Consider the following 12,254-nt stretch of genomic DNA (forward strand, 5'->3'; position numbering starts at 1 on the left):
TAGCCCTTTGAGATGAAACTGAACTCATTTCAGTAACATTAAAGCAATATAGGGAAAAGGCTGCATTTCTATGTGAGTGCATGTCACAGGACATTAAAGCTGCCTTCACATTTAATAAAGTACTGCTTCCACACATCCTAGGAGAGGCAGTCACAGTGATTTGGGCTCAGAAGGCAAACAAAGCAAAACAGTGATTTGGAGGGGAAAGATTTCTCCTGCAACACTTCCAGGTATCCCAGACTCCTGAGCCCCTCTCACCTTTGTGAACTTCAACTCTAAGCCAGCCTGTAAGGCACTGGAAGGAAAGTGACTTGTCACAGCACTTGTGTGTGTTTGGAAGGATTAAAGAGTATCAATGGAGCCAATGGCAATTCACACCAGCTGAGGCTCTATTACTTGGATGCAGGAGTCTAGAGGTGCACGCAGTTTCTTTGGTTTAATGGCTGAGCTGCAAGCACCTGAAAAAGACACTGGGAGTTAAAGCTAGCCAGCAGAAGCTACTTTCACACATTACTCTCCAGATGAGGGGAGAGAGTGCTAGCAAGCACCTCCATCTCTCAGAAAGGAGTAGGGGGGTTTAGCCTTCTCCTACTCAGGCCTTCTTGAATGTTCTCTTCAAGTAGGGCGATGATTTCTGATCCCCCCATAGATGGGAAGTATATAGAATGCATTTTGTTTGTGGCAACAGGACTTACGTTTTTTTATATATATATAGAACAAACACAGGTAGTGAAAGCAAATGCATGTATTTGGGGAAAAAGATGATTCTCTCCTCCACATTGAGAGCACCCACAACTTAGGATTTATGGTTTCCAGGTCAATTGAATTGAGAGAAACGGAATAGAGAACGCCACCATTCATAGAGCCTCCTCACTCTTATTTAACCAACTCTGGACCTCTTCCTATGCAGAGCTTTAAGAAAAGGAGACATCTCAGTTTATATGCATATCATTGTTTCTGACAAGTGTACATCCATTTGGGACATCATGTTGTAGAGTTAACAAGCTATTAATGTGATTTAAGCTTGCTTTTATTTGGGTCTTCATTTAGACCACAGGTAGGGAGAAATTTATCAGTAAATGCCAGTCGTGGTGTTTTGTTTTTTTTAAAGTTATTTATTTCACTTCCACATGGACAATTCATAGACTTAGGAAGATATAAAACCAGTGTGTACAAGATGTGTCACAATAGCAGACTAGAGATCATGCAGCACCTTTAGAAAAATTAAAATTCTGGAATATGTACAGTTAAGTGCCACATTGAGTATTTACAACACAGTAATTTACTGCAATTAGTCACTGAAAGTTTCTTAAAGAAACAAGCCTCATACTCCAGCTTTAGGAAGGGGAAATAGAGTACTTAGTGTAACCTCCGAATCGGTACATCCTTAGAGATGAGCTGCCAAAACAAACAATGCACTGCCCAGAAACCCTCTCCAAAGTCCATCCTATGTAGTGAGGAGTGGTGTTCAATGTCTTTGGCAAGTATGCAGTCTGGAAGAGTTGGTAGTTGCATAATCTCTTTGTAGCCGACAGGACAGACCTTCTCCACAGTAGCATCGCTGAAAGATCTCCAGGCCATGAGAGCCTTTCCTTCGGTGTTTGGTGCATACTTGGCCTTCCTTAAGGACAGGTTTACAGATCTTGGACCAGAAGTGACGTGCACAACACAATCCAGCAGCACAGTCAGAAGAGCGGAGGCAGGTGGTACTTTCCTGACCTTTGAAAGAAGAAAGTGATTAAAAGCCTGTGGTAAATTGTCTGACTGCAGCAGAGTCAAACAGCAGAGACTTGAACAAGCAATTGCAGTATAAGAGGCAGACTTTGTCTAGGGCTTGTCAGAAAATAGTTGGGGGTCGGGAAGAGCCACAGACTAGCAGCTGGATGGCTGCATTTAGCCTCAGTGCTGTCTCCGGTGCTATTTCAGGCAGACACCTCAGGCTGTGCCTTAGTTAAAAGGCCTTTTACACATGGGTTTAGTACACTGCAGGAATAGGGGGAAGCCTAAGCAAGGTTTGAGGCTAACCCACCCCCCACTAGTTACACTTGCTACTGTAGGAGCCACCAGGCCCCCTTACCTTTCAGGTGGTGCGACTGGGAAGGGGATGTGGTCCTTTTGGGATGCAAGTCCGGGATTCCATGGTCAGGACTGAAGCTCTCAATGATGGTCTCCTCCATCTCCCCGGGGAGAAAGTGACCTTGCTCAGATGGCACACAGATCCCTGAGAGGGGGAAGGGGCAGGAGTCAGCACAGCCTGGGTAACAGCAGGGCCCGGCTTGAGGCTGCTACATAAGCAGGTGCGCAGCTATGGGGCAGGCGGGTGGTCCCCGCAGTGGCGCAGACACACGGCCCTTGGGACCCATGTGAGTCTAGCTATTGCACCTGCAGCCAGGCCGGGCCGGGGCAGCCACCCCAAACAGCGCGGCACGGCCCCGCACCCCGCCCCGCCGCTCACCGTTATTGCAGTAGTTGCCCGGGCAGCACATGGCGTGGCGCAGGCAGCGCTTCCGGCGTTTCCTGCAGGCGAGGCAGAGCGGGACTGCGGGGCCGGCTCCGCGCGGGGCGCTGGAGCAGAACTCGTCCGGGGCGCAGTCCTCGTCCTCCGAGCAGGTGTAAGGCTGCAAGGGAGACACAGCGCCAGTGAGGCGGGGGGTGGGCTCGCCGCGCGGGGGGCAGAGGAGCCCCGCTCACGGGGAGGTCACATACCTGGTGGGTCTCGACGGCCTGGTGCTTGTTGCCCCCCTCCAGCAGGAGGGAGTCTGCGGGCGCGGCACTGACGGAGGAGCCCCCCAGCCCGGCGCCCCCGCCTGGCAGCAGGTTCTTGATGGCGTTGGAGTTGAGGAGGCTGGGGCCGAACCCGGCACTCGACGCCGACACCGCCCAGGGGCAGCAGCACAGAGCGGCCGCCAGCGCCACGCAAAGACGGGCCGCGCCCAGCAGCATCTTCCAAGCGGCAGCGAGCTGAAGCCAAGGGGTCAGATCCGCCCCGCCCGAGGTGAGGGACCCGCGCAGTAGCTGTACTCCTGGTGGGCTGGGGACCACAAGCCCTAGGTGGCGCAGGGAGATGTTCCGCACAGCTACTCGCTACTGGTAACTACCTGCCTGGCTGTTGCTGCCTTTATACTCCCGGGGGCCGGTTCGTGGTCCCGCCCCTACGGGGTGGGGGGAGGGCGCCACAGGCAAAGATGGGATTTCAAAGAGAGCCGGGGGGTTGCGCTGCTGCCCCCCACAAAGCCTCCCTCATTGGCCGAGCCCCAAGAGCGGGGTTTCGCAATCGCCGCCGTGGCAATTATCGATGAATCCCCAGGCAGCTGCTGCCGCTTCCACAAGTCTCTTTGCGGCTGCGAGCTCCGAGCAGCGTCTCCCGCTGAGCTGCGGGCACCAGGGGCTGCCTGTTATGTGGGAATCGCGTACACTTCGTGACTTAATTAAATCCCTCCTTTTGAACCATGTTGTCACACAGCGCCGAGCCCCCCCCCCCCTCCGGGCCGCTGCGTGTCGCCTGTGCCCAGTGTCAGCTGCCCAATCAACGTTACTAGTCACCCCAATGTGGACTTTTGTGTATTCGGGGGGGAAGCCGAACATTACTCGGCTCTGTTAGGTGTCATTAGGGCATTTAACGAGGCACAATCGTTTCCCCGGAGGGTGCTGTTTGAGTTGCCGTTTTTCACTGTAAATAATCTTCTTTGAACAAAACAAAACACACCCAATCTCCACATCAAACGACGCGTAAGAATGGAGGGCACGCTTTCTAATTACCCTTTGATGGGATATTTAGAGGGAGCCTGGCATCTGTTAGTTGCAAATTAGCGCAAGGATGGGTTATCTTGTACAAATGTAGGAAGAGGAGGTAGAGTCCGAAGCTGTCTAGTCCCCCTATAAAGCGGCGTATTTTAACTTTATTCAACTGCTTTCCTCAACTGGCAGCATTTGCCCCCTCCGGGGAACGGGAGACGCTGGTTAAACATACAACGGAGATCAAAGGCCAGTGCAGCGCCAAGCTGCCGAAAACCGTTTGCCAAAGTAAGTATCTGGTCGAAGCCCCCTAAAGCAAATCTAGGTTGATTAGCACGTAGTGATAAGGCGCGGCTGCCGGTCCTTTTAACAGGCGTTTAGGCACTGGGTAGCACTAATAGTTCATCACTTGGTGACACATAAATTAAAGGGTTATTCTGACTCCAGAGTGCAAAGGGACGAAGTTACAAAATAAGCCTTTGCTGTAAAGAGGTGCCTTAGCATCCCTCATGGGGACGGAGCGACTTGACTATTAGCGCTCCCGTGCTCCCCCCGCTCTAGTTGGATGTTAGATAGCCGCAGCAGCAAGTGTTTGTATATTGTTACTACCATTTGGCCAGGATTTCATAACAATGGTTCTTGAGCGAGCCTGCCTCGCCCCCTCTGGTTTTGGGGGGCGTTGCGCATTTAAGAGGCCTGGACTGTGAGGTTTCCACCTGCCAGGCAGGCTCTGAGCTACCAAAGAAGCCCCGTTCCGCTCTTAATGGGCTAGTAGTGCTGTTTGGTGCTTTAAAAACACGTTGCATCATCCCACTGTGGCATATGCAAGCGATGGTCTGGATTTGTAGCCTTTACTCGCACATTGACTTCAAAGGAACTGTTCAGTGCTCTAGGGTTACTAGTGTAATTAGAGGCAGGATCGGGCCTTGTAGTGTGAGATTAAACTTTCCAGGCAAGCTTATCTCGGCTAATAGGAAATAAACAAAGGCTTGGCATAGCACATTAGGGCTTTGCTATGAGGAAGAAAATCTGTTTGAACAGGGGAGCATGTCTGACGCACACTTTTTTTGCAAGTGTTGTAGCTGTGTGGACCCCAGGCTATTAGCGAGACAAGGTGGGTGAGGTAGTATCTTTCATTGGACCAACAGGGTGTAAGAGACAAGTTTTGGCGCATACGCAGGGCGCTGCTTCAGCTCTGGGTTTTGGTGTCTAACTGCCTATGCTGCACGGTTAAGTATTCTTTTATAATGGCGCACCTAGGGAAACCAGGGTGCCGAGGTCTGAAAAGATGTCTCCCCTCTGTATGGTAAGGTGGGCTCCCACTACAGGACTCAGTTAATGTACACTATTGGCTGCTTTGTTACTCAGCATTGATAGCTGAGCCCCTTTGCTTTAGTAGGAACTTTTAAGGCCTCAAACAGTAGAATCAATTCCCAAGAACACACAGAGTTATCACTTTATTCTCAGAATCATTTATTCCCGGCCCTGGCTGCGCGCTCTCATCCCTTAAAAGGTGGGATTCCCGCCTCTCTGCTCTCATTTAGCGCAGCGCTTCCCTGGGGCCACCCTGCGGCACTTCCCATAAGACTCCCAGCCCTGTGCTTCTGCAGAGCTGTAACAGTTGGCTCCAAATCAAGCCAGTCCGCCCCTTGGTTACCTACAAGCAGAGCCAGCCGCTCGGGCTGCCCTGCCCAGGACGTGCACCAGAAGAGGCGCGCTGGCTACTTAGGAGCCCTGGAAGCGAGCGGGCTGCGCTGCACAGGCTCTGGCCATGGGCTTGGACTTCAGTAACTTGCCCGGCTAATCTCCCCACCCCCGCGCTTCATTAATACGGAACGGTGCCGGCCTGCACGTTGCGCAGCGCCGCAGGGTCGGTGCCGTACCAGCCTGCACGTTACACACAGACTAGAGCAGCCTCCTTCCCCCATGGCGCGGTGTCCGGTGCGATTGGGCACGTGGCAGTGCCCTCCCTCCCCCCACGTGTAGGGCTGGTTCGCAGCCCTCTGGGCCCCGCGGGCTGGGGCTGCAGGGCACCCGGCTTGCCTGGCTTCCCGCACAACGCGGCGTCCGGCGCACTGGCTCGGCAGCTGATAGGGCTCAGCGCTGTCTCTGGGGCCGGGACTGTGTTTGCTCAGCGTGCCAAGCGAGGCTTGCTGAGGGCTCGCTTTGATAAGCGGAGATCAAAGGCGCCGGGGACCCCAGGTCTTAATCAACTGAGCCTCGATGGCGAGGCCCCAAACAGTCCGTTTGCTCGGGCTTTGCGCAGCCACTCTGCTCAGCACAGCCTCGGGGCAGCATCTGCCTGGCCGCAAATCTATTCACACGGCAGTGCGTGCTGTTGGCTTGCAGTGTCAGTCTCCGGCCGGCCAAATAGACCCACAGCCCTCTGCCTGTATGAGACGGGATGGGGCGGATTGGCTTGAAGCGTTTCCTGGGGACTTGCAGGGCACTGTCTGGCAGGGGACAGTGAAAAGTAACGATCTCAGCGCCCTCCTGTGGTCGTTCAGCGTCAGCTTGCAAAACACCTGCAAAACACTTGGCAGGGTCGGATTAATCTTCTGTGGGCCCTGCGCCAAACATATTTGTGGGCTCCCATGTAGTGAGCATGATGGTGCCATGGTACTGCTGGGATGGGGATGAAAACATTTATTCAAAAACTAAGATATTTGAAGCCATGGTTGATTGAGACCTCTATTCAGCCCATAGAGAACAAAGTGGGCAATCATCAGTATACCCAGAATATTCTTGATTTTTGGTTTACTTGTGTGGGAGGAGTTGTTTGTCTTTTTTGTTTAAACACTCAGGGCCTGCTTGGGGACCCGAACACAAATGTTCATTTAGCACAGTTATGAGCCATATAAAACTCGGATGTAGCAGTCAGTGGAGTTGCACCTGCATCTCCACCTCACCCCTACCACCTAAAGTGATGTTTCACAAATACATTTTTTGAAAGCTGGATTTTCTACTTTGATATAGTAATGTTTAAATATTAAAAAGAAAAGTTTCTTTAGCCTATTTCTCCCTTTGCCTCACCATCCCTCATGACTTTAAGCGAAACAGTGAAGTTACTGGGCTGGAGTGTGGGAAGGAAAATTGCTGGTGCCTGTCTTTTGCAGGGAGAAAGGGCCAGACAGACAGACAGGTACACATGCACTTACAACAGGGCTCGGTAACGTTCGGCATGCGGCTTGCCAGGGTAAGCACCCTGGTGGGCTGGGCCAGTTTATTTACCTGCTGACGCGGCAGGTTCGGGCAATTGCGGCCCCCACTGGCCGCGGTTCGCTGTCCCAGGCCAATGGGGGCGGTGAGAAGCGGCGCGGGCGAGCAATGTGCTGGCCGCGGCTTCCTGCCGCCCCCATTGGCCCGGGACGGCGAACTGCGGCCAGTGGGGGCCGCGATCAGCTGAACCTGCCGCGTCAGCAGGTAAATAAACTGGCCCGGCCCACCAGGGTGCTTACCCTGGCAAGCCGCATGACAAAGGTTGCCGACCCCTGATTTACAATCTACCAACATAATCTAGCCTCAAGCCCCCACCCCAACCTTCACATCTGGCCCTCTCCCCTGCCTCCTACTGTCCTCTCACACACAATTAGCCCCCACCTTCACACAAAGGCTCTCCTCAATCACCCTGCTATTGCCCACCCCCCACACACTTTCAGCCCAGGGCTGTCACCCTCCCTTCTACTACCCCCCCCCCGAGCCAACCCCACCTTCAACTCAGACTCCCCTCCCTCTGCCCCTTCCACACCCAACCCCCACCTTCACACCTTACTTCTCCTACCCCCTCCCCAAGGAGTCACCGCTGGCTCTCCCTTCACACTTGCCCCACAACTGCCCCTTCCCCCCAAACTGCTCTCTACCACTCCCCGGAGTGCAGGGGAGAAGTTTCTGGGCATTCTCACTGGCAGGGGGTGGTGGCAGCCAACCCCACTGTCACTGCCCCCCTGGCCTTGAGAGCCACAGAGAACCAGCCTCTCCCACGCTGCCCCCAGTGGTGGCCAGGGACACACACACGGGCTGAAGCTGCAAGGTCAAGACGGTTCCCAGGAGCCCACGGCCGGGCATCAGGGTTGCTGGGAGGGGGGAGGGGGGCGCATGGTGAGAGTCACAGCACTGCTGCCACCCTAGGCAAGCGGGGGAGACTCGGAGGCGGGGGGGGGGGGCTGAGCCAGGAGCCCCTACCCCATGGGTAGGGTGGCGCAGCAGGATCAGTGCCCCAGCACTGGGAACCCTCTCCCTGCACCATTTCCCCCTTTTTTTTGGTCCATTCCCTGCCACTCGCTTCAACTGGGGCAGCTCACAGGATGGCGCTGGGCATTATGGGACTACTAGTGTAGCTGGCAGCGCGGGTCCAAGGGCCTCGGTGGAAGGCACGTGAACTACAACTCTGAGCACACCTTTCAGCACATTGCTTGGCTGTGGCCAGGGCTGAATTAACCCTTTGTGGGCCTCCAAGTAGTCATTATGGACCCCTTCCAAATGTGGGCCTGGCGCCACTGGCGCTATTGTAAACCCGGTACTGACACTAGAAGCATCTCCACTCTAAAATTTGAGTATTAGCTCACTAAACAACAATACACCTTGAAAGTATTTGAAACAACAGGAGGCAGGATCTTAAATTGTTAGGCATTTCCAATAGAGGGAGGAGTGAGGACAAAATAATGTAGCTAAATCTGATAATTTTGTAGGGGAAGCCTAGCAGACAGTTATAACAAGCTAGTCAGCTGAAACTATCATCAGCATGACAATGGTTTTGAAAGTAAACTGAGGCAAAAAAATACTGCGACTGGTTACCTGGGACCCTCTTTGTGTGGCTCTTGTCCAGTTGCTGGAGGTTAGGCATTCTCTAATGAGTTGGGATTGAGAGTTACTAAGTAACAAGGAGACTTTATTACCATAATTCATTCAAGTGGCAGAGAAAGAATCCACTATGGAACTTGAGAACCATAAGGGCTGGGGCTATTAGGGATTTATATACTTACTGTTTGATGCTATAATCCATAAACTCTGTCTTGAGGATAGCAGCAATAATGTTCTGGATCTAGTAATTGTGTGCGCCATTCCTCAGAACAGTACTGCACACGGTTTCTCCTGACACTAATGTACAGTGACTTGGGGATAGTACATAACTTTGCAGAGTATCTCCAGAGATGTGAAGGCTCAGGACCCTTGGTACACAGGAGGTTTTTCATAAGCTTCATATGATGATAACTTTCATGAGGGAAAAAGGAGGAGCTAGATAGTGAAAAACCACTTTCTATAATTATTCTTCATGGGATAGTTGTCTCCCCTATCCAGAGTGAATTTCTCTCTGAGATCCCTTTTCCCCCTTATCAGCAGGCAGATTGTAGAAGAGAGTGGAAAAGTGTTTGCATTTGGGTGATTAACTGATAGCATTTAATTTGTGTGAATATAAGAGAATAGATTTTCTTACTGAGAATTTATTTTGCTTCTGAAACTTGAACTTGAAAAACCATTCAATAACATTGCTCAAGAGTGGCATTGTTGCTATAATGTAAGTCTCTTAGGGCTTGACTCCACTCCTATTCAAGTCGACTGCAAAACTCCTTTTGTTTTCATCTGAAGCTGGATTGGGCTTTATTATGGGAATCACTCCAAGCTATAAATAGGAGTGACATCTTTAATGTGATGCAGGCAGACGTCTGTTAAAACAGAATGATATATCACAATGGTGGTGGCATAAAATGCATTAGTGGATGTGGGTGGGGGGCTCCAGCAGGTATTAATTTTCCTTCCACCTGGCCAATTTACTTAATTCGTTCTGATTCCTTTGAACAGACTTTCTGTATTAACAGGGAGTGCAGTTTATTCATTTCCTTTTCTAAGGTTAGATAAAAATATCATTAAACTATCATCAGCATGAAAATGGTATTAAAAGATGGTTTTGAAAGTAAAATTAGGTTAAAAAAATACTGCAACTATACCATCTTCATCAAAGCTTTGCAGATCATAAATGCTAATTCCCTTAAGGCTTGGGTGTTTACTTCAGAAGATACAACCCTTTAATTAGAACTATAGTATTGACCACCCACATACAGTGTTATTGATACTCTTGTTACCTTGTGCGGGTATTGTCAGATCTTGTAAGTAAAGCAGGATCAGGCCAGGTCAGTAATTGGATGGGCATCCTTCAAAGAACACATCAGGTGTTGCAGGAAGTGGTGTAGGCAAGACACTTCTCTTTGAGTCAGTGATGAAACATTGTTGGAGCATGGTGTTTTATGTATTGTGCCGCTGTTTTTCAGATGAGATGTGAAACCATGATCCTTACATTTGTATAGTCAATAGAGAACCCAGGATTTCATGTTATTTTTAGCATAGAATAGCTAACATCACCTCTGGCCAAAATCTGATTCCGGTAATTATGTGATGACACTAAATTATCTTTGTAATTTTCAGCTGAATTCATCTTTACTTCATGTCCTAAACTGTTGCTGTAAAGCAGCTGTTGCATTCTATGTCAGATGTGGCTGCATATCAGTAGTGCATGAAGTGATCCCTGTATGCAGTATCTCTTTTCTAGCTTATAGGACTGTTGGGGTACTTCATTAATTTTGTAAATCACTTGGAGCTACTTAGATAAAAATGTCCCTATTTGAAAGGCTCTGTCTAAAAACTGCAACATTTGTAGTAACCAGATCCTGAAAATCAGTCATGATATTTTCTCAGTATCTCCCCATATATCAAATTTCAAGGTGGGCGTACCTTACTGGGGGGCTCAAGGATAGCTTCTCTTATTTGGATTTTTATTTCACTTCTTCAGTATTTGCTGCAAAGCATTAAGAATATGCTTGACTTTTATTTCAGTGGGATTTACACAGATGCGTAAATGATTTGCTCAATAGGGAAGGGCAGCTATTGTACACATTGAGCTTTTAGCACATGGACCCTAATCTTGCTATTTTGCAAGAACCACATTTACTACTGAGATGATGAGATCAGGCAGTAACTCCTCATATTCTGAGCACAGTGGCATTGGAGCAATTTATATAGTAGGGGTACTGAAAGCCATTGAACAAAACATCCTGTATATGATGGGAACAACTGATGATGATGATGCACCCCCAAAACCTCTAGTTCCAGCACCCCTGCCTCAGCATTACAAAACTCATGTGGCATTCTAATTACAAAGCTGAGACCTACATTACAGCGTAGTCTGTGGGTAGGTTTGAAGTAATCCACATTTTCCTGGCATATTGTCCATGGCTGATGAGTCACTATCTCTAGACATGTATCTTAAGGGATAGCCATAACAGACTACTTTTTGTTTTATCGTCATCAATCTATTTTCATTTTCATAGAACATATACTATTTATGGCCAAACAGTATCCTTTGGGATTTAGTTTACTTCTTTTGGAAGTATATTTGTTTTCAGTATGTATGTAACATATATATTTATGTAGACAGAGAGACACATATATTAGAGGTTGTAAAAGAGGTATGCCATCTAACATACCTGTGATATTCAAATGAAACATCACACTTCAGTCACCATGGACATCTCACCTCTTCAGCATAGTCACCTTTTATCTATTTTAGATGAGGATATGGCTGCATTAATGCTTTAAGAGTAATCAATCTAGAAGTACTTTCTAACAATTGTTAGATCATGTGTCAGCACGTATCATCATACAATATAATAAAATATGATTAGATTCTGATTTGAACTACAACTTGTACAAAACTAGAAATCTGACATTGCAGAACACATCAAAACAATGTTCAAAAGTAATTATTTTTATTTCAACTCTATAAAGTATACAACAGGCACTCAGCAATTACAGCTGCAGGGAAAATACAGAGCAAAACAAAAGCAGTTAAGTTTATGAAAAAAAGTTCTTAAATCTACATCAAAAGAGTGCAACTGGTCAATGACCATTTGATGACAGACATCGTATTTTGACAAACAAAAAACTCTTTCATGTAGAATCCATTGTAAGAAGAAAACCAAAGAATTATAGCCATAAGAATACAAAAGAAACAACCAGTGTAAAAACAGCATACATTGGAATAAGTATGGTAGGCAACTCTGAATGAAATTTCCCTTTGCTAGTAAAGCCTGAAACATTTGAGAAATTGTCAAAGTCTCAGTGCTATGTCTGTTTATGTAGTAGACAGTTATGGAAGAAGAGAACTAATAACATACTTTCAATATTTAGCTTTCTAGGTGTGTTGAGAGCTTGCCTCAGAAATGATTTGCATATACAAGAGCTCATATAAAGCACTGATCCTGTTTTGTTGAGTGGTGCAACAAGATATTTCTTTTGTAGTCATTGGTTTCACGTGGAGATGTGATTTTTGTTTGGTGTAAATTACAGTTAATTGCTAATCATTTGTCTGTGTGGAACATTTGTAATGGAGTTTATAAAATATGATATGTTAGAACTTTACTGCACTATAGTTTTTTAAATCTGCACAGCTTAGCAAAACAGGAATACCTGTATACAGACTGATAGTATGTCATATATTAATTTGACCTGCACGTACATTTATACAT

At 48.3% G+C, this 12,254-nt stretch overlaps 1 protein-coding gene across 1 annotated transcript; it reads right to left on the reverse strand.

Annotated features, from left to right (window-relative positions):
- Positions 1-1,105: 1,105 nt before the first annotated feature.
- Positions 1,106-3,349, reverse strand: DKK1 (dickkopf WNT signaling pathway inhibitor 1). Its single transcript, XM_054034326.1, has 4 exons — positions 2,707-3,349; positions 2,456-2,618; positions 2,078-2,221; positions 1,106-1,719 (listed from the first exon to the last, which is right to left on the reverse strand). Exons 1-4 carry the CDS (start codon positions 2,941-2,943, stop codon positions 1,469-1,471), a joined length of 795 nt encoding a protein of 264 aa, XP_053890301.1. The 5' UTR covers positions 2,944-3,349; the 3' UTR covers positions 1,106-1,468.
- Positions 3,350-12,254: the final 8,905 nt, after the last annotated feature.

This window comes from Malaclemys terrapin, chromosome 7 (assembly GCF_027887155.1).
Source record: "Malaclemys terrapin pileata isolate rMalTer1 chromosome 7, rMalTer1.hap1, whole genome shotgun sequence".
NCBI lineage: Eukaryota > Metazoa > Chordata > Testudines > Emydidae > Malaclemys > Malaclemys terrapin.

What these genes read in the sequence shown, in the direction of transcription:
- DKK1 (XM_054034326.1), bottom strand. Translation starts at nt 2,943, where the DNA reads ATGCTGCTGGGCGCGGCCCGTCTTTGCGTGGCGCTGGCGGCCGCTCTG. An exon ending in AGGCCGTCGAGACCCACCAG is followed by an intron (nt 2,619 to 2,706) that starts GTATGTGACCTC and finishes TCTCCCTTGCAG; the next exon opens with CCTTACACCTGCTCGGAGGA. An exon ending in CCAGTCGCACCACCTGAAAG is followed by an intron (nt 1,720 to 2,077) that starts GTAAGGGGGCCT and finishes CTTCTTTCAAAG; the next exon opens with GTCAGGAAAGTACCACCTGC.